General features: G+C 56.3%; 1 protein-coding gene across 8 annotated transcripts; it reads left to right on the top strand.

Annotated features, from left to right (window-relative positions):
- The first annotated feature begins 1494 nt into the window (after nt 1-1494).
- Nucleotides 1495-19408, top strand: RTKN (rhotekin). 8 transcript variants are annotated; one of them, XM_045580929.1, is made up of 14 exons: nt 1500-1936; nt 4139-4429; nt 12293-12489; nt 13024-13026; nt 14627-14691; nt 14787-14840; nt 14941-15058; nt 15274-15483; nt 16220-16314; nt 16418-16524; nt 16735-16863; nt 17727-17895; nt 18060-18164; nt 18730-19408. In XM_045580929.1, exons 1-14 carry the CDS (start codon nt 1826-1828, stop codon nt 19056-19058), a joined length of 1983 nt encoding a protein of 660 aa, XP_045436885.1. In that variant the 5' UTR covers nt 1500-1825; the 3' UTR covers nt 19059-19408. The 8 variants fall into 8 exon arrangements, 4 of the variants coding, with proteins under 4 accessions (XP_036291656.1, XP_045436885.1, XP_045436886.1 ...); XR_006741447.1 differs by lacking the exon at nt 13024-13026 and having other exon boundaries at nt 1495-1936; nt 12293-12490; nt 14625-14691; nt 17972-18164; nt 18730-18868; XR_004987529.2 differs by lacking the exons at nt 13024-13026; nt 18730-19408 and adding an exon at nt 18550-18683 and having other exon boundaries at nt 1495-1936; nt 12293-12490; nt 14625-14691; nt 17972-18164.
- The last annotated feature ends 10 nt before the right edge of the window (nt 19409-19418 follow it).

The following is a 19418-nucleotide window of genomic DNA, read 5'->3' as shown; positions in this document are numbered from 1 at the left end:
TTTCTTTCACAATCTTGCTACACTGTAGAGAGTGAAGTCGACTTGGAGGAAAGAAGATCAAGATGATAGGAAGAGATGGGATCTCTTGATACCAGATGAATGCCTGGGTCAAGCCACATCCACCTCTTACACCATTTTAGTTCCTTAAGTAATAAATTTCCCCTTTTGCTGAAGTAATTTTTAGTCAGGTTTTCTAAAAGAATCTATACAAAAGGCTAACATGCAAAGTGTCCCCACAGGAGTTCCACTGGGAGACTGGGAGCTGTATTGCTCTCTATGACTTGCGCTGACTACCAGGAGGCAGTCGCAGCTACTAGGGACCCTACACATGCACGGATTTCATGCACTGGGCCTCTAGTATTGAGTAATGTGCCATAGCAGAGTTAACGCTAACCTGAGCTCCCTAAAACTGAAGGCAGGCGTTTCTCTGGCTCCAGCTCATGTGCTATGAAGGAGCCCCACTCTCTCAAGTTCTCCCAGTAAGTTCTCAAGTCCCCATGACACTCCTCAAGTGTGGCTAGCAAGTCCATTCTCTGCCATTTCCTTCTCTCTGACCAGGCTCTCTGGGGGTGAGGAGGGGCCCCTTTTTTCCCCTGCAGAAACAGAGTGGTAATCCTGCCTTAGCTGACCCAGCAAAATAGTTGGGAGATAGTCACTATGGACGCTGCTCTATCCTCACCTTCTTAAGGTGCGCTTTCTCTCTCTCTCTCCCTCTCTCTCTCTCTCTCTCTCTCTCTCTCTCTCTCTCTTAAAAAAAAATATGTTATTGATTTTTTACAGAGAGGAAGGGAGAGGGATAGAGAGTTAGAAACATCAATGAGAGAGAAACATTGACCAGCTGCCTCCTGCACACCTTCCACTGGGGATGTGCCTGCGACCAAGGTACATGCCCCTGACTGGGAATCGAACCTGGTACCCTTCAGACCACAGGTCGACACTCTATCCACTGAGCCAAACCGGCTTTAGCCTTGGCTTTGGCCTTCTTAAGGCTCTTAAGGTCTGGGTCCAGGGAGCTGAGGTCGCCGATGGCCCATCCAAGGGCACGAGGGTGCTGCTCCTGCTCCTTTCTCTTCTCAGCTCCACTTAAGAGGCACTTGTGTTAGGCCAGGCACCATGCCTGGCATTTTACCCTCCTGGTCATCCGTAATTTTCCTGTGGAGATAATGACTGTATCTCCACTGAACAGATAAGAAAACACAAGCCCGTCTGCGTCAAGGCATCGGTGATGAAGTGACGGAACAGGTTTCCAAGGCGCGCCCCTGGCCTTGCGGCTGTTAGGGACGGGAGGCCAGGTGGGAGGAAGGCGACAAAGAAAGAACCTTTGGGATTGTAGGAAGCTGCTCACAGGTGAGATCAGGCTGGAGATGCAGTGTGCCCCGGGCGGCCCATGTGGGCCGGGGTTTTCCGTGAGCAACTAGCCGGGCGGGCGGGCCATGTGGGGGCGGCGGGCGGGGCGCCCCGGGCCCTCCCCTCGCCCAGGTGCGGCGCCGGACCCGGGTCGGAAGGCACTGTGCAGGGCTCCGGGGTGCAGGGCGCTCGGGCGGACAGGCTGTGGGGCCAGGCCGGCTCGGGAGGGCTGAACCAGGGCTGCGGGGGCGCCCCGGAACCGGCCCCTCCGCACGGGCCACCGGCGGGGGCGGGAGAGGAGGGGGGCCGCGCCCTGCCGGGCCAGGTAGCGTCTCCGGGGCGGAGTTTGGGAACCGGCCGCGGAGCTTCCCGGCGGGACCGGCGGGCGGGCGGGCGTGGAGGGACAGAGGCCGCGGAGACCGGGTGGAGAGGGGGCGCGGGGGGCGCACCGGACGGGCCAGCGCGCCGGGCCGCCAGCATGTTCTCCCGCAACCACCGGAGCCGGGTCACCGTGGCCCGGGGCTCGGCCTTGGAGATGGAGTTCAAACGCGGCCGCTTCCGACTCAGCGTCTTCAGCGACCCGCCCGAGGTGAGACCCCCGCCCCGACGCCCTGGCCTCCCGAGCTCCTGGCACAGCCCCGGGGCCCCGTCCGCGCGCACGCCGGAGGGCGGGGCCGCCGCCGCCGCGGCCAAACCCGTGCTTGTTGACTTTTAAAAAGTGTGTGTTTATTAATTTCAGAGAGGAAGGGGGGAGAGAGAGAGAGAAACATCAGCGATGACAGAGAATCGTTGATCTGCTGCCTCCTGCACCCTCGCGGGGAGCAGCCCGCAGCCCCAGCCTGCGCCCCTCACCGCAATGGAGCCGGGGAACTTCGGTCCAGGCCGGCGCTGGTCCGCGGAGCCCCGCCGGCAGGGGTTGTTGGCTTTAGAATATGTGCTGCCGAAGCGAGCACGGGTTGTTGACTTTAAAAGTCAGGCGCGGCCGTGTCGCAGGTCATCGGGCCTGAGCCCCCGCAGCCCCCCTGACCCGGGTGGGGCGATTTGTCTCTGTCGGAACGAACGAGCTGCAGTTGATCTCAATTTAGGGGGCCCCAGGCTTGATTCCCGACGTGCGTCTGGCATCTCCCGGGCAAAGGGTGGGGGCAGCCAGGTCCCCACGGCTTGGACCTTCAGCTTGGGCGTCCCCCCTCACCCCTCCTCCACCCCCTCACCCTCCCCTCCACTCTCAGCGGGGCGCCGCTTCACCCGAGCCTCCCCAGGCGGTCCTTTCTCTGCTCCGCGAGGGGCTGGGAGTGTGGGAGTGTGAGTGAGAGTGTGTGTGTGTGAGAATGTGTGTGAGTGTGCATATGTGTGTGAGTGTGTGTGTGCGAGTGTGAGTGTGTGAGAGTGGGTGAATGTGTGTGTGCGCGCGCGTGTGTGTGTGAGTGTGTGTGAGAGTGTGAGAGTGTGTGTGAGTGTGTGCGTGTGAGTGTGTGAGTGAGTGTGAGAGTGTGTGTGTGTGAGTGTGTGAGAGAGTGTGCGAGTATGTGTGTGTGTGTGTGTGTGTGTGTGTGTGTGTGTGTGTTCCCTTTGTAACCATCGGGGAGTATTTCCCACACCCGGGCTCTCAGCCTCCTGTCCGGGGCCTGAGAGGAGGTCAGTCCCGGTCTGACAGTTTCCTCCCGGGCGCAGGGCTCTCCGCGGAGCCGAGGTCCGAACCCCACTTGTGACCCCTAACGGTGTGTGAGGGGGACGGCTGGAGGCTGCCCAAGGCCAGCGCCTCCCCGCTGGGCCCGGAGGGGTTAAGTGCGGGGGGGGGGCTGCTCCCCCCCCTCCCTCCGTCCCTCTCTCCCTCCCTCCCGGCGGGATTCCAGGCCCGGCTCCTGCCCCCCCACTCCTCCACCCCCCGCGGTCAGCCCGGAACAAAGGCCCTTTCACACGTGCTCCGTGTCCCGGGCTTCTCTGGCTCAGAAGCTAGGGAACTTGGAGGAGAGGGCCCTCTTGTCGGTCTCCCCCAAAAGTAACCCCGTCCCGGGCCGGCGTGGGAGAGTGAGGGGCGAGGCCCGGGGAGGAGGGCGGGGCCTGCGAGCCGGGGCGCCCGAGGAGCCCGGCCTTGGGGAGGGGGGGCAGCGCCCAGGAGCGGGCGGAGCTGCGGGCCGCCGGGTGTGTGACTCCGTGGGTCTGGGTGGAGGGGTGGGGGTTGGGGGTGCGGAGCTGCAGCTGGCTGGGAATGGGGCTGGTTTCCTGTCTGGAAGGGAAGGGGCCCGCCGAGGGGAGCTGGGCAGCAGCAGCTCCCAGGCACACACCCCTGCCACTCTCCCTCCCTCCTCTCCCTTCTGCTGGAAAAGCGAGGTAACTGTGAGCCCAGGGTGGGTACGGATGGACAGGGTGGCCCCCAAGTTGGAAGCAGCGGCCCTGGTGGATGGGCCGCGTTCACCCCTTTGTCCCACGGCCTGGGCTCCCTCTCGCAAGTCCTCACCTCCATTCCTCTTCTTCGGAGAGCTCCAAGCCCCTGACAGACTTCGGGGCTCGGCAGAAGCTGCGTGAGGCGGCCCCTCCCTGCCCCCTTCCAGCTGTGCCTGCCCCTCAGGCCCTCCTGGCACGCAGACTCCCTGTCCACCCGCCAGGGATGTGGGCGGGGGCCGGGGAGGGACCAGCGTCCGAATGAAAGGGCCTTTTTCTTCCACAGCTGGGAGAACAGCTGCCGCCAGAGCCAGGCTGGACACTCCGTGCCCAGAGTCCCCTGGGCAGCTGGCCTCCCCGCTGGGACCCCACGCACCCTCATCTTACTTTCTCTTCCTCCTGTGCCTGGCTCCCGCCAGGGCCCCGGGGCAGCGGTAGGCAAGAGAGGTTTGTCCCAGCAGCAGAGGGGTCTGACAGGAGTGCAGAGGGACACGGAGTGCCCTCCACCCTCTGTCCCAAGAGCTGCCCAGGGGAGCAGTGGGAGGAGGAGTTGCGGGGCAACGTGGTGCCTGCCGGCCCCTTCCACCTGGAGGGGTTGACACGGGAAGGGGCGCTAGGGGGCACAGAGATGCAGGACAGATTGCACATCCTGGAGGACCTGAATATGCTCTACATTCGGCAGATGGCGCTCAGCCTGGAGGTAATGACCCCCACCCCCGCCCCAGCGCACCTCTTTGGCAAGGGTCCCAGCCCCCTCCCGTGTCTGCCCTGCCCAACCCTCCTGGGGCCGAGTGGGGAGGGCAGGCGGTTCTGTATGCCCCGCCTTGGGTGCTGTGGGGGTCAGGCTCAGTATGGCCAATCAGCGCGTCCTGTGGACAGCAGGGTCTGGTCTTCACACCTACGATGGCAGCTCTGTGGGTGGGTGTGGATGTGTGTTTTGGGGCTTGGGGAGACAAGAGTTCAGTGTGAGAGAGGTTTGCAGGAAGGATATGGCCTTCCGGGAGAAGGGGAAGGAGCCCTGGGGCAGGATGTAAAGATTTTGCTAATCCTGGAGATGGCAGGGAGCTATTTACTCAGATAGCTATTCTTTTAAAAATATATATATTTTATTGGTTTTTAAAAAAATGTATATTTTATTGATTTTTCACAGAGAGGAAGGGAGAGGAATAGAGAGCTAGAAACATCAATGAGAGAATCATTGATCAGCTGCCTCATGCACACCCCCGACCGGGGATGTGCCGGCAACCTATGTTCATGCCCTTGACCGGAATCGAACCTGGGACCTTTCAGACGCTCTATCCACTGAGCCAAACCGGTTTTGGCTGGCATATAGCTATTCTTCAACACATTTACTGACCACCTACTATATGTCACATTCCTCTCTAGATCATGGCATATACTTCAGTGAATCAGACAGGAAAGGTCCATTCCACTGGGGAACAGACAATGAACATGCAAACACATGATCTCACAGTGAAATGGGGATGAACATAGAGATACATACATAACAGGAGGCAGAGCGAGGGCAGCATTAGATGCAGAGGGCAGGGCAGGCCTCTGAGCGGAGCCCGGGAGGATGTGAAGGTATGTGAAGACCGAAGGGAGGGCTTTCTGGACAGAGGGCTAAGCAGGCACAAAGGCCCTTACATGGGGATGAGTTCCAGTTCGAGTGTGGCTGGAGCACAGTGGTTGGGGTTGGGGTTGAGTTCGTGGGCAGGGGCCAGATTATGCAGGGCCTTGAAGGCCATGCCAAGGCTCTTGGATCTTACTCTCTCTGTGATCTCGGCCCATGGAAGGGTTTTAAGCAGAGGGATGACTCATCTGATGTTTTAGGATGATGGCTGCTGAGAACAGGCCAGGCGGGGGTGGGGGTAGGAGAGGAAGGTTGGAGGTGGGGTAGCAGAAGACCACCAGGAGGAAAGGTGTTGACAGCCTCAGGGCGGTGAACCTGGGGGAGCGGACGAAAGTGCTCGGGGTGGAGACAGGGAGGGGGTGGACTTGGAACGATGGCGGTAGGTCTGGCAGGGCTTGCTGATGGATTGGACATGAGGGGTGAGACAAAGAGAGGACTCGAGGATGATTCCTAGGCCGTGGCTGAGCGAGCGGGCAGTGTGGCCATTGACTGAAGTGGGAAGAGGGAGGAATCTGTGGACATGACCACCTGGACCAGGCAGGGCTAGTCAGCTGAGGAAGGTCGTAGGCAGGCCATGATGGGAAATGGCAATTTATTTCATGTCACCTCTCTTGGCCCCATCCCCACTCCCTGAATCAGAGTAGACATTATCTGTCAATCATAGCACTCAGTGTTTTTTTTTCTTCTTTTTTTTTCTTTTCTTTTTCTAGTATATTTTTACTGATTTCAGAGAAATGGAGAGAGACAGACACATCAATGGTGAGAAAGAATCACTGATTGGCTGCCTCCTGCACAACCTCTCCTGGTGATTGGGCCCATAACCTGGGCACATGCCCTGATGGGAATCGAACCGTGACCTCCTGGTTCATAGGTCAGTGCTCAGCCATTGAGCCACACCAGCCACGTAATCATGGCCTCAGAACCTTTCTCAGCACGACCTCGGCATAAATTGTGCAGGTTGTTTCCTTCATAAGGGCACAGGCAGAGTCCAGAGTCCTGACCTGGTTTGGGGCTGCGTCAGGAGGGGACACCTTTACCTAACGGGTTTGCCTGGAGAAGCTTACCTCCTCCTCATATGCAGAAAGGCGCCCAGTGAGCCCACTGAGATTCTGACACTATGTGGTGTCCTGTCTTGGCACAGGAAATAAACCTGTTTGCCACCCATGCTCCTCTGCAATGCCCATGTTTCTAGTTACATGTGGCTATTTAAAATTATCACTTAATTAAAATGAAATAAAAGATTTAGTTCCTTAGTTGCTCTAGCCACATTTCAAGTGCTAGATGACTATTGAATATTACCGTCATTGCAGGAGATTTTATTGCTCAGAGCTGGTCCAGATGTTAAAATGTTTCAATTCTGACCCCCCCTACCCCCGCCTTGTAATTTTTCTTTATGGGAGGCCTGCCCCCGGTTCTGGAACAGAGGAGGCGGCTTAGATTTCACTTTGCCACCTCTCTTCAGCCTGTGCTGGGCTCCTCCATGAAACTCAGCAGTATCGCCACAAAGAAAGACCCGTTGTATTTTTTATTTGTTTATTTTTGCTGTATTTTCTCTTATGATTTCTTTTTTTTTTCTTTTTTCTTTTTTAAATATATTTTTATTGATTTTGTACAGAGAGGAAGGGAGAGAGATAGAGAGCCAGAAACATCGATGAGAGAGTCATCAATCAGCCGCCTCTTGCACACCCCCCACCGGGGATATGCCCGCAACCAAGGTACATGCCCTTGACGGGAATCGAACCCGGGACCTCTCAGTCCCCAAGCCGACGCTCTATCCATTGAGCCAAACTGGTTACAGCTCTTATGATTTCTTTTAAAAATATATTTTTTTATTGATTTCAGAGAGGGAGAGAGAGAGAAAAATACTAATAATGAGAGCGAATCACTGGCTGCCTCCTGGACATGTTCCCTGACCGAGAATCAAACCATGACTGTGACCTCCTAGTTCATAGGTTGACTCTCAACTACTTAGCTACACCAGCCAGGCCCATTGATGTTTAAGGGGTAGGCAAGAGAGGTAGTCATGGCAGAATAAAGCCCAGACAACTTTCTGGAAGAGGTAACGCAAGTAAAGGGGAGGTGGGAATGAGAGAAAGGTGGTCTTCGTGTCTTCAAACCTGTGCTGAGCCCACCCTGGTTGGTGTGGCTCAGTGGATGGAGCGTCCTCCAGAGCACCAGGCGGCTGCTGGTTCCGTTCCCAGAGGGGGCACTGCCCCCTCAGCTGGATCCCTGTAGGATGTGCAGGAGGAAGCCTGGTGAAGCACACCCAGGTTTCTCTCTCCCTTCCTCTCTCTCTAAAAATCAATTAAAAAATATGCTTAAGCCCTGACTGGTTTGGCTCAGTGGATAGAGCGTTGACGAAGGGTCCCAGGTTCGATTCTGGTCAAGGGCATGTACCTTGGTTGTGGGCACATCCCCAGTAGGGGGAGTGCAGGAGGCAGCTGAATCGATGTTTCTAACTATCCCTCTCCTTTCCTCTCTGTAAAAAAAAAAAAATAATTAAATGAAAAAAAAAATATGTGTGTGTGTGTGTGTGTGTGTGTGTGTGTGTGTTGGGCTAGAGCAGTGTTTCCCAAAGGTTGGTACACGTACCCCCAGGGGTATGGGAAGAATTTGGTGGGGGTACGCGTTGCACCGGGTTTGGTGGGGATATGCACTGCACCGTGCTTAGCTGCGCCTAATTCTATGTTCTCATGACTACGAGGGGTACTCAGCCTTACGAAAATTATAGAAGGGGTACACATATGTCAAAAGTTTGGGAAACACTGGGCTAGAGGTTAAACTTTTCCACTTAATCCTCAAACAATGCGAAGAAGGAGGTGGAATGACCCCTGTTTACAAACAGCGGTTCTGTTCTCACAGCTCCTGAGTGATGACCCTGGTGGGGCTTCCGAAGGGAACAGAAGGTGAAGCAGAGCAGGAAGTCAGGGACAGAGGCGGGTGGAGGCGGGGGAGGGGACAGGAAAGGCTGTCCCTGGAGGGCCTCATGTGTGTTGGGGCTTCTGCTTATTACTCATCCTCCTCCATCCCTTGGGGCCTGACCCAGGCCCAGTTGACATCCATCTCTGAGCTCTTTCTCTGGAGAGTCTGGTGAAAACGCTGCCTCCCTGGGAGAGGGAGGGGGGATGTGGGTGGGGAGGGGGCGACAAAAAGCCATTCCTGGGGCCGGTGGGGCGGTGGGCGCCAGCACAGGACTGTAAAAACTGCGCCAGGATTCCTGAGATGCCCTGTCCAGCCAGAGGTGGGAGCTGGGATATCTCGGCCGTGGGAAACGACTGGAGGGCGGCGGGCAGACCGCAGCAGGGGCGTCTGGGTCCTTAGGATCCTCTGGGCTGGCCCAGGGACTTCTGCGGCCTGTTATTCCGATTTATTACCCCCCCCCCCCCCCCCCGCCAGGCAAGGGGTCACCTTGGAGGGCAACTGCGCTGCCTGGGTGGGGGTGGGGGCCTCCTGCAGCTCCAGCGAGTGCTATGGCCCCAAGCCCTTCCCAGGACAGGGGGCGCTCTGGGGTGTAGAGGCTCCGCAGCACCGGACTGGCTCTCCAGGGTTCGCCACCGGGAGCCCGGAGTGGAGCCCGGAGCGGAGCCCGGAGCCCTCAGCCGCTCTCCTCTCGCGGAGGTTGGGAGCTGATGTCACCGGGGCCCTGGGCGGGCGGGCGGGGCTCGGAGTGGCACCCAGACGCCAGGCGGTGCAGCGGCTCCAGACCAGCTGCTGCCTGTGGCTGCGTGGCAGGCGCAATGGCCAGGGCTAGGGAAGGATCCGTGAGTGCTGGGGCTGGGATGCGGAGGCCAGAGGAGGGGCCTTGAGGATGCCTGTCTATCTCCTCCCCCCCCCCCCCCCCATTTGGGGTGTTTGTGGAAGAAGCTGGATGTAGAATGGGATGGGGCTTGGCACGCAGGGAAGCTTAGCAGAGGTGGACCGTGGTGCAGACAGACCTAGCGGGGCTTGGGGGAGCTGTGCAGTCTCGGAGAGCTTCCTGGTGGGAGAGGCTTTGGGACCGGGCTGGCTTGTTTCTGATGGGTCAGAAGGGAAGCATGGACAGTGCTGAGGGAAGGGGTGATGAGAGTCTGGCCTCACACAGCGGCCCAGGGTATAGGGGAGGCCAGACAAGGCTTTTGGAAGCAGGGATTTAGGGTGTTCAGGTCTTGGAGACTTGAAGGCTGGAGCCACCAGGGACATCCACGAGCACAGGGTGTGGAAGAGAGCTGGTGGGAGGGAGAAGGCAGGTTTGGGCTGGTCACGTTTCACCCCTCTTCCAACCCAACGCCCCACCAGCTTGCCTCCCGAATGGACTGACCTATACTTACTTGTACGGGGGTTGGTCCTCCACCTTCTCCGGAAACCTTCCCGTCACAGCCAGAAGCAACCAGGGTCTATTTAGTGTGAGCATGCTGATGCCATGACATAGCGTTTATGGAGCAGCCATTAATGTCTGCATCTCTCACCTCCCAGCGGGATTTAAAAAATATATATATATATATATATTATTGATTTTTTACAGAGAGGAAGGGAGAGGGAGAGAAAGCTAGAAACATCAATGAGAGAGAAACATTGATCAGCTGCCTCCTGCACACCCCCTACTGGGGATGTGCCTGCAACCAAGGTACATGCCTTTGACCGGAATATAACCTGGGACCTTTCAGTCTGCAGGCCCACGCTCTATCCACTGAGCCAAACTGGTTAGGGCTCCCAGTGGGATTTTATATGGAGCCTTGGACAGCACAAGGATGGGTAAATGCTGCTGCGGAAGTAGCATCATTAAAACCTGCATCCCCCTCCCCCCCTTCACTGCGCCTGTGCCAGTGCTTTACCTTCCTGTCTCACTGGATCCCCACAGCCCCAGGGTGTGGGAGCGGTTTCCATCCTCACTTTACAGATGGGGAAACTGAGTCTCGGGGAGGTTAATTAAATCGCCCAATGCTTTTTCAATAAGTTTCTTCCCAGCTTCTTGAGACTGGCAGTGCTGTGACTCAGACTCAGGGTTGTCTTGTGTCAAACTGATGCTCCCTCCTCTGCTGCGTGCCGAGCCCTCCCGGGCTCCTTTCTGAGGGAAGAAGCTTTCCTGAGAATCTGGTGCCTCGCCTTGTACCTCCACTCTGGCCCTATGCACAGCCTGCTCAGTCCCTCACTCCCGACCTCCTGCTTTACCTGCCTTCCCAATCCTATTCCTTGCCTCTGTCTTCACCCTCTAAGCTCAGAGTGCCAGCAGGTGGCAGAACCCTACTATGGGGTGTTGTATGGAGTGAACTCCGTAGGTGGTATACTCCTTCTCCACTGACCCCTTGTCAAGTAGATGGTCCCCTCCCCCAGAACGTGCACCTTTGGGGTAACCCAGGATGGCCTTTACTGTCTGTGTCTGTTCCCTTTAGTTGGTGGTTTTCAGCCCTAGTTATACCTTAAAATCACTTGGGGGAATTGTCAAAAAAATGTGCGTGCCCCACTCTTAAAGATCCTTATTCTGCAAGTCTGGTACTTTCTTCTTTTTTTAAGATTTAATTTTTTTAAATTTATTTTAAAATATATTTTATTGATTTACCACAGAGAGGAAGGGAGAGGGATAGAGAGCTAGAAATGTCGATGAGAGAGAAACATCGACCAGCTGCCTCCTGCACACCCCCACTGGGGATGTGCCCACAACCAAGGTACATGCCCTTGACCGGAATCGAACCCGGGACCCTTCAGTCTGCAGACTGACACTCTGTCCACTGAGCCAAACCGGTTTGGGCAAGATTTAGTTTTTTTTTTAAAGGCAACAATTTCCAATAGTATAGTAGTAAAGAAGGGTATATATGAGTAAAGTATCATAAACCTGTGTTCCATTCCTGGCTCCCAGCCCTGCTGCCACTACTATGTTATGCATCTCTATATCTGTGTGTGTATGTTTAGTACATAAATGGTAGCATGCTATAATACTGTTCTACTTTCTCACTTCATATACAGTGTATCCCCCCAAAAATGTATACACATTTTAACAGCTGATAGCTCAGTTTTGAAAATGAAATGTATTGTAAGAAACACTGCCTTTATTATTATTCAAAGTGTGTGCACACACTTTTGGGGGACAATCCTGTATTTTGAAGATTGTTACACTTATTTACACACTCTTAAGAAATATATTTTTATTGACTTTTTACAGAGAGGAAGGGAGAGGGAGAGAGTTAGAAACATCAATGGGAGAGGAACATCAGTCAGCTGCCACCTACAATGTGCCCGCAACCAGTGTACATGCCCTTGACCGGAATCGAACCTGGGACTCCTCAGTCCACAGGCCGATGCTCTATCCACTGAGCCAAACCGACCAGGGCTATCTGCACACTCTTAATGTCTGCAATATTCCACGGTAGGGATGTGCTGTAACTTATTTATTTTTACCCATCCCATTTTTTAATTTGTCAATTACTGTTGACATTCAGTATTATTTTATATTAGTTTTATATGTACAGCATAGTGATTAGACATATAATTATGAAGTACCCCTCTCCCTCCACTCCCCCTCCCACCTCCATAAGTCTAGTGTGCTATAACTTATTTAGCCAGTGCCCATCGAAGGACTTTTAATCTTCATGCTTTAAAACAATGCTGCAATGGATATGACTTGGCCACATGTATAATGATAATATGCTCCTAGATATTGGATAGCTGGACCAAAGGATGTAAATTTGTAGTTTTCATAGATTTTTCCAACCATGCTCAAAAGATGCTGAAGACATGAACACTGCCCCCTTCAAAGGCATGAGGGCATCTGTATTTTTACAAAGCTGCGCTGGTTATTCTTGGACAGCTGAGGTGGAGATTCAACCCTTGCCCGTGAGGAACCTGAAACGTAACTCTTGTCAGTTTCTCCTGGGCCCAAGCTCCGCTTGGGGATAGAGGGTGCTTCTGCCTGTTCCCTGACTGACGTGTCCTCATCCCTCTCCCCACTCTGGCTAGGACACCGAGTTGCAGAGAAAGCTGGACCACGAGATCCGCATGAGGGAAGGGGCCTGCAAGCTGCTGGCAGCCTGCTCCCAGCGGGAGCAGACCCTGGAGGCCACCAAGAGCCTGCTGGTGTGCAACAGCCGCATCCTCAGCTACATGGGCGAGCTGCAGCGGCGCAAGGAGGCGCAGGTGCTGGGGAAGAGCGGCCGGTGAGCAAGGGGAGCGCGGCCTCCGGAGGGTAGCGGTGCAGCGTGTGTGTGTGTGTGTGTGTGTGTGTGTGTGTGTGCGCGCGCGCGCATGGATGTGGACTCCCCTGGAGCTGACCTCTCCATGCCAGGCCTGACAGAGTCCTTGGTGTTTCACCACTGCCATGTGCTGCCCAGAGGTGTGCTTAGGGAGAAGCTGGGGCTGGACTCAGGAGAGCCAGGGTGTTTGGTGAGAGGATGGCAGTCTGAAGGGTAGTAATGAAAAAACACCAATCTGATGAGCTGGCTGGCTGGCTGGCTTCTGGAAAGCCAATTTTCTCAGTTCACCAAATGGCCAATTTGCCACAACCTGATGATAGTTTATTGTACCTGAGGTTTACCATCAGAGGCAGAAATTGGGAAAGGAAATAATAAAAAAATCATTTAAGCTGAAACCTGTTTGGCTAAGTGGATAGAGTGTCGGCCTGCAGACTGAAAGGTCCCAGGTTCGATTCCCGTCAAAGGCATGTACCTTGGTTGCTGGCACATCCCCACTAGGGGGTGTGCGGGAGGCAGCTGGTCAAAGTTTCTAACTCATCGACGTTTCTAGCTCTCTATCTCTCTCCCTTTCTGTCTGTTAAAAATCAATAAAATTAAAAAAATTAAAAAAATCATTTAAGGGAAAGCCTGTCCCTTCACATAAATAAGATTGTGCATTCCAGAAGGGCTCAGCTTCTTTCTGGATGTGAGATCCAACCTAGACTAACATTGGACTCTGCTGATCTGAGAAAACTGTAGAGAAATGGTTGAAGGTGATGCTCTAGTAAAACTAAAATGCTTGAGAAAATATTTGGCAAGTTGATCATTCTAAGAATTGGCCATTTTTTGGTAAAGTGGTCATTTGTAAAATTGGCTTCTGGCGAAGTAATTTGCTGGCCCCCACAAGGGTGAGTGGGAGAAGGCCCCGGCTCAGCTATGAAGGCTGACACAGGAGAGGTTGCCGGGAGCTCACCCAGGGAGCCCCAGGGAGGGCAGAAAACCCGCTCTACGACTGCCCCATAAAGCTAACGGAAGGGCAAGCAGGCGGGGGGACCGCTTCCTCTAGGAGTTTGCTGTCTCCTTAGAGGCAGCCGTCTCTAGTCTCTGCCCTGCTCATGGGCCTAGTGTGACTTGAGGTACACCCCGAGTCCCTGACAGCTAACCACATCAACATCAGTGCCACGTACTTCAGCTTAAGGCCCGACTATGTCACCGATGAGTTACATCACCGGCATGATGAATGCGTGTGGGTAATACTGATTGCCTTCGTCACCTCAGGGGGACGTCCTCAGTGAGTCCTGACGATGGCTGGGGCGAGGAGAAAGGCTGGGCGTCTAGGACCCTGCAGTGGGGCACTGGGAAGGCACAGCCAGGAGGGTAGAGGAGAACTCCAAACCGAGGGGAAGGAGAGAGGTTTGTGGTAAACAGAACACAAACGTTCCCTACTCGGGTTTTTTCCTTACATAAAACACTGGTGAGCTTGATTTTCCAACTGATCCAGTGCCCTCCTATATCTAAAAAAGTTGAGATGAGGTGGTGGAGATGACTAGCCTCCCTCACTGTTAAAAGGAAAGCCCGGGGTTTAGTGGACAAGAGCCCTTAAAAAGGAGTCTCTCGCCGAAGCCGGTACGGCTCAGTGGTAGAGCGTCGGTCTGCAGACTGAAAGGTCCCGGGTTCGATTCCGGTCAAGGGCATGTATTGCAATACATTGGTTGCAGGCACATCCTCGGTGGGGGGTGTGCAGGAGGCAGCTGGTCGATGTTTCTCTCTCATCGACATTTCTAGCTCTCTCTCTCTCTCTCCATTTTTCTCTGTAAAAAAAATCAATAAAAATATATTAAAAAAAGGAGTCTCTCTGTGGACCCGTCCCCTCAGGCCCCACTGGTCCCTGGCAGGGTCTGCGGAGGTAATCAGGGAGGTGCTTGGAGCGGGGAGCCCAGAGCTTGTACTGTGTGTGAGCTAGTGTGCCTCTAGTGTCCCCAGCACCCCGTCCCTCAGCCCTGCAGAGTCAGCCTGGCTGGGGCTGCGGGCTGGGCGTGGTGGGTGTTCCTGGAGCCCTTGGGAACCAGAGCCGGGGAGTAGCGTGGGAAGGCCGGACTGGGACATTGTGATGTGCCCACAGGCCTTCTGACGGCGGCCGGCTGCTGGCTGAGCGCTCCCCCTGCCGAGGCCGCGTCTGCATCTCTGGTAAGAAGCACAGCTCCCCCAGCCCTGGCACTCCCTGCCCAGCCACGAGAGCTCCTGCCCCATGCGACACCTGTTCTCACCCCTCCGCCCCTCAGACCTCCGGATCCCGCTCATGTGGAAGGACACAGAGTATTTCAAGAACAAAGGCGGTGAGTGTCGCTCACACTGGGGCACGTTTAGGGGAGTGGCCCTGAGGGTGGAAGCTCCTGGGCGGCACTTTTTTCCCAACGGGTTTTCCTCCGCCCCCAGACCTGCACCGCTGGGCCGTGTTCCTGCTGCTGCAGCTGGGGGAGGACATTCAGGACACAGAGATGATCCTGGTGGACAGGACCCTCACGGACATCACCTTTCAGAACCATCTGATCTTGTGAGTCCCTCGTCAGAGCGGCTCTCCTCTCTCCCCGCTGCCCAGGGCTCTGGTGAGGTGGCTGCAGGGCGGGGAGAAGAGGGAGGAGGGGAGACGGGCCTTCCCAGTGGAGCTGTCCTGGACTCATACCACGTCCACCCTCCCCCCACCCCTCCCTCATGCCTCCCTGGACTTCGCCAGGACCATCCTCCTCTCTTCTCCCCACATTCCCGTAGCACCGAGGCAGGGCCGGACTTCAGGCTGCGGCTGGAGCTGTACGGGGCCTGCCTGGAGGAGGACGGGGCCCTGGCCGGGGCCCCCAGGAGGCTCGCCACCAAACTCAGCAGCTCCCTGGGCCGCTCCTCTGGGAGGCGCGTCAGGGCGTCGCTGGAGAGCGCGGGGGGCTCGGCGAGCAGCCCGGTCCTGCTCCCCACCCCAGCTGTGGGGTAAGGCCATCCGTCCCCCCGCTGCCCTCCCATGCCTGTCCTGGCACAGGTGACCTCTGGGCGGGGGGAGCTTGCAGAACCCACTCTGCACCGCAGCCGGGACGTACAGACAGACACAGATGAGCAGTGGCCACGTGGAGGCACTCGGAGCTAGACCCAGCCAACTGAGAACCAATGGGAGGGCAGGGAGAGGGAGGCCCTGGGTCTTCCCTTTTTTTTTTTTTTTTTTTTTTTTTTGCAGAGGCATTCATGTGGATAGAACAGAGTGCCCTGGTTGGAGGAGGATAGCTGGCTCTGTGGCGGTGCCTCCAGCAGTCTGGAAGCACCGTGTGGAATCCCGGGCCCCTGAGGAGCCATGTGGGAACATCTAGAGTAATGCATGCACAGAATGCTGATTTTGGAGACATACCTGGGTTCAAATTCCAGCTCCGCCACCTACCTATGGGCTATAGATTATGGGCACATTTTTTTAGCCTCTATGCCTCAAGCTGCCTCGTCTATTAACTAAAGAATGCCACCCACCTCGTGGGCTGTGGTGGGAATACAGTAGGATAACATACATAAAAAGCACGGGCCTGGCGCTTGGCAGGAGGTTTCCCCGCTCCCGTGGGGAAGGCAGGCTGGTTTTCTGTGTGGCCCTCTGAACCACAGGGCAGACCTGCTCAGCCCTACAGCGCCTGCCCTCTAACGCGTGCTCCTCACCTGGCTGAGGCCCACTTCGCTGCCTGTCCTGCAGGGGTCCCCGCTACCACCTCCTGGCTCACACCACGCTCACCCTGGCCGCAGTGCAAGATGGGTTCCGCACACATGACCTCACTCTCGCCAGCCACGGTGAGTCTGTGGGTGGGGGGAGCACGCTGGAGGGTGAGAAGAGGGGCCTTTGGCTGGTCCCCTTCTTATTCCCCACCCGCCCCCTGCACTTCCTCTCTCCCAGAGGAGCACCCTGCCTGGCTGCCCCTCTATGGCAGTGTGTGTTGCCGCCTGGTGGCTCAGCCGCTCTGCATGACGCAGCCTACTGCCAGTGGCTCCCTCAGGGTGCAGGTGAGGGCCCCTGGGAGTGGAAGGGAGCCGGAGAAGGCAGCGGAGAGCCGGGTCACCTGGGAATTAGCACTACTGAAAGACCAAGGTCTGGGTGGGAGGAGGGGCATGGCCAGACAGGGGGCGGGCAGAAAGGGGCAGATTCCAGTGGAGGGCTGGGCAGAAGGGTGCTGGGAGGGGTGATTCCCCAGGAAACCTCGGGTGTCTGTGCAGCAAGCTGGGGAGCGGCAGGACTGGGCGCGAGTGCACGGAGTCCTGAAAGGCACGAACCTCCTCTGTTACCGGCAGCCTGAGGATGCAGATGCGGGGAAAGAGCCGCTGTTTACTATCGCCATCAACAAGGTGACGGGTCCCCTGATGGTCAAGCCACCAGTGTGAGACCTGGAACCTCCCCTCCAGGTCCCACCAGGGTGGGCGCAGAGCTTAGAAAGACCAGTCTTCTGGGCCTCACAGCGTCACCCGGCTCCAGGGCCAGGGATGATGAGGGGCCATCTCCCCGACCAGCATCCCTGGCAAAGGGCTGTCCCTTCTAGCTACCGGCCTCAGCCAGTGCTCAGAGAGGGTTCTGTAACCAGTTTAAGATTTCTCACCCACCTTCCATCTTCCCCCTCAGATTCTAATTTGCAGCTACTCCATCCTTTCCTGGTTTCCTCTCCCAGATCCAGGGCCCCCCTGTTCCCCAGCCCTTTTGTTAGCTTTCCTGCTGACGTTTATGGAGGAAACAGAGGGACATCAGGCCTCAGCATTCCTGCCAGCCTCTGTGCCTTCCCCTGCCCACCCTTTTCCCGTCTCTGTGTGCCTCTACCCCTGACTGAAGGCCATCTGTCTCATCCCCAGGCCTTTCCTGCCATTCCTTCCCATTCAGCTCAGCAGGAGGCAAATGAGAGGGCTTGGTGAATGTCCAACAAGCTTCTCTTTTTCTTTTTAACATATATTTACTGATTTCAGAGAGGAAGGGAGAAACATCAATGATGAGAATCATTGATCAGCTGCCTCCGTCATACCCCCTACTGGGGATCAAGCCCACATGTACCCTTGACCGGAATTGAACCCGGGACCCTTCAAATCTGCAGGCCTAGCTAGGCTCTATCCACTGAGCCAAACCCGTTAGGGCAAGCTCCTCTCTCTAAGGCAGGACGATCAGGCCCGCCTGAAGTCACTGCTGACCTCTGGAGGTGGAAGCGGATGCCTTTTCTCTCCTGCAGGACACTCGAGTCCAGGCAGGGGAACTGGACCAGACCACAGGCCGGCCCTTCACTCTGAGCATCAGTAACCGATATGGGGAGGACAAGGTGACACACACCCTTCAGGCAGAGAGCCGGGGAGCCCTGCAGAGCTGGATGGAAGCTCTGTGGCAGCTGTTCTTCGACATGAGTAAGAGCAGAGGGCTGGACTGACCTTGGGGAGGGACTGGCGTTTGTTATTCCTTACCGTGGGCCTCTGTTTCAGGAATATGTGGAAGGAAAGGTAGCAGGGGAGAGGGCAGCCTGGCCCTCAGTCCTGTCCCTCTCCACCCCCAACCAGTGTTCTCCCTTCAGGCCAGTGGAAGCAGTGCTGTGATGAAATCATGAAAATTGAAACCCCGGCTCCCCGGAAACCCCCCCAGGCACTGGCCAAGCAGCGGTCCCTGTACCATGAGATGGGTGAGTGAGAGTGTGTACTCTGGGACTGATGGGAAGTGGGCTGGAGGCTGCGAGGGAACACAGGTCATGGAAACAGACAGAAGGCACTTTGGGCTGAGGCAGAGCTGTGGGACTCGAGTCCCAGTGAGTCCTGTTGTCCCTTTCTTTCCTCCGACCTTCTTAGAACCACTCCCACCAAAGTTCAAAACAAAACCCCAAAGGACCAGATTCATTTCATGGATTTCCTTCCTAATTTCTTCTTCTTTTGTTTCCCTTTCTGCATGCGGATTCCTGTCTCTTCCTCTGGCTTTTACTCGCCTGGCACTGCTTTCATTTTCCTTCTCTCTCGATATCTTCACCCACGTCCCCCCTCCCAATCTGTGTCCACCTGCACGCTGTATCCCAGTCTTATCAGAGCCTGGAGCGCCAGGGGGCCCAGGTGAGGGGCTGCTCCTGCAGGACAATGCCATCTCGGCTGAGATCCGGGCTTTGCTCTCCTCCTATTACAGTGAGAGGTGACGGTCAGGGCTGGGTAGACCTAAGCTCTGACTAGCCCCCTCCCCTCAACCCCTTCCTGGTGCCGCAGCTATTGAGCCTCTGGATGACATCGCCGCAGTGACAGACATCCTGGCCCAGCGGGAGGGCGTGAGGCTGGAGACGACCCCACCCTGGCTAGCCATGTTTGCAGACCAGCCTGCCCTGCCTCGCCCCTGCTCGCCTGCCTCAGTGGCCCCAGCTCGGACCCACCCCCCGTCCTGGGGACGCCCCAGAACATTCTCCCTGGACGCTGTGCCCCCAGACCACTCCGCTGAGGCCCCCCGCTTGGTTGCCCCTCTCCCCCCGCACCGATCCCCACGTTCTAGAGGCCTCGGCCGCAAAGGCTCCCCCCGCACGTGGCTCCAGTCCCCGGTGTGAGAACGGTGCTGGCAACGGGATCTGGCCAGGAGAGGAGAGGACCCGTGCGCACTGGGCCCTGGAGGCGGTGCCGTCTGCAGCAGGCTGGCCGGCGTGGCCTCCCTTCCTCAGCTGGACTGGGGGTAGGTTGGGATGGGGAGCAGAGGCCCCTCTTAAGCTATGGTTGTCATGGTGCTGAGGGACTCATTCCCGGGGCTGGCTGGGACCCCCTGAATCCTTCCTGGGAGAAAACTGGAACCAACCCTGCCCTACCTCCTGCACTAACCAGCTTTGAGGATGGCACTGGAGAGCGCTGGGAAGGAACACGCCTTCCTTGTGACTCCATCAAGCATTAAAATTATTTAACAGCAGCCTTCAGCC

The sequence above is a fragment of the Pipistrellus kuhlii genome, unplaced genomic scaffold, assembly GCF_014108245.1.
Source record: "Pipistrellus kuhlii isolate mPipKuh1 unplaced genomic scaffold, mPipKuh1.p scaffold_m20_p_13, whole genome shotgun sequence".
Classification (NCBI taxonomy): Eukaryota; Metazoa; Chordata; class Mammalia; order Chiroptera; family Vespertilionidae; genus Pipistrellus; species Pipistrellus kuhlii.
The sequence above is the reverse complement of the archived record's forward strand: the minus strand, read 5'-3'. Positions and strand labels throughout refer to the sequence as shown.

What these genes read in the sequence shown, in the direction of transcription:
- RTKN (XM_045580929.1), top strand. Translation starts at nt 1,826, where the DNA reads ATGTTCTCCCGCAACCACCGGAGCCGGGTCACCGTGGCCCGGGGCTCG. An exon ending in AGGCCGCGTCTGCATCTCTG is followed by an intron (nt 14,692 to 14,786) that starts GTAAGAAGCACA and finishes TCCGCCCCTCAG; the next exon opens with ACCTCCGGATCCCGCTCATG. An exon ending in CCTCACTCTCGCCAGCCACG is followed by an intron (nt 16,315 to 16,417) that starts GTGAGTCTGTGG and finishes CCTCTCTCCCAG; the next exon opens with AGGAGCACCCTGCCTGGCTG.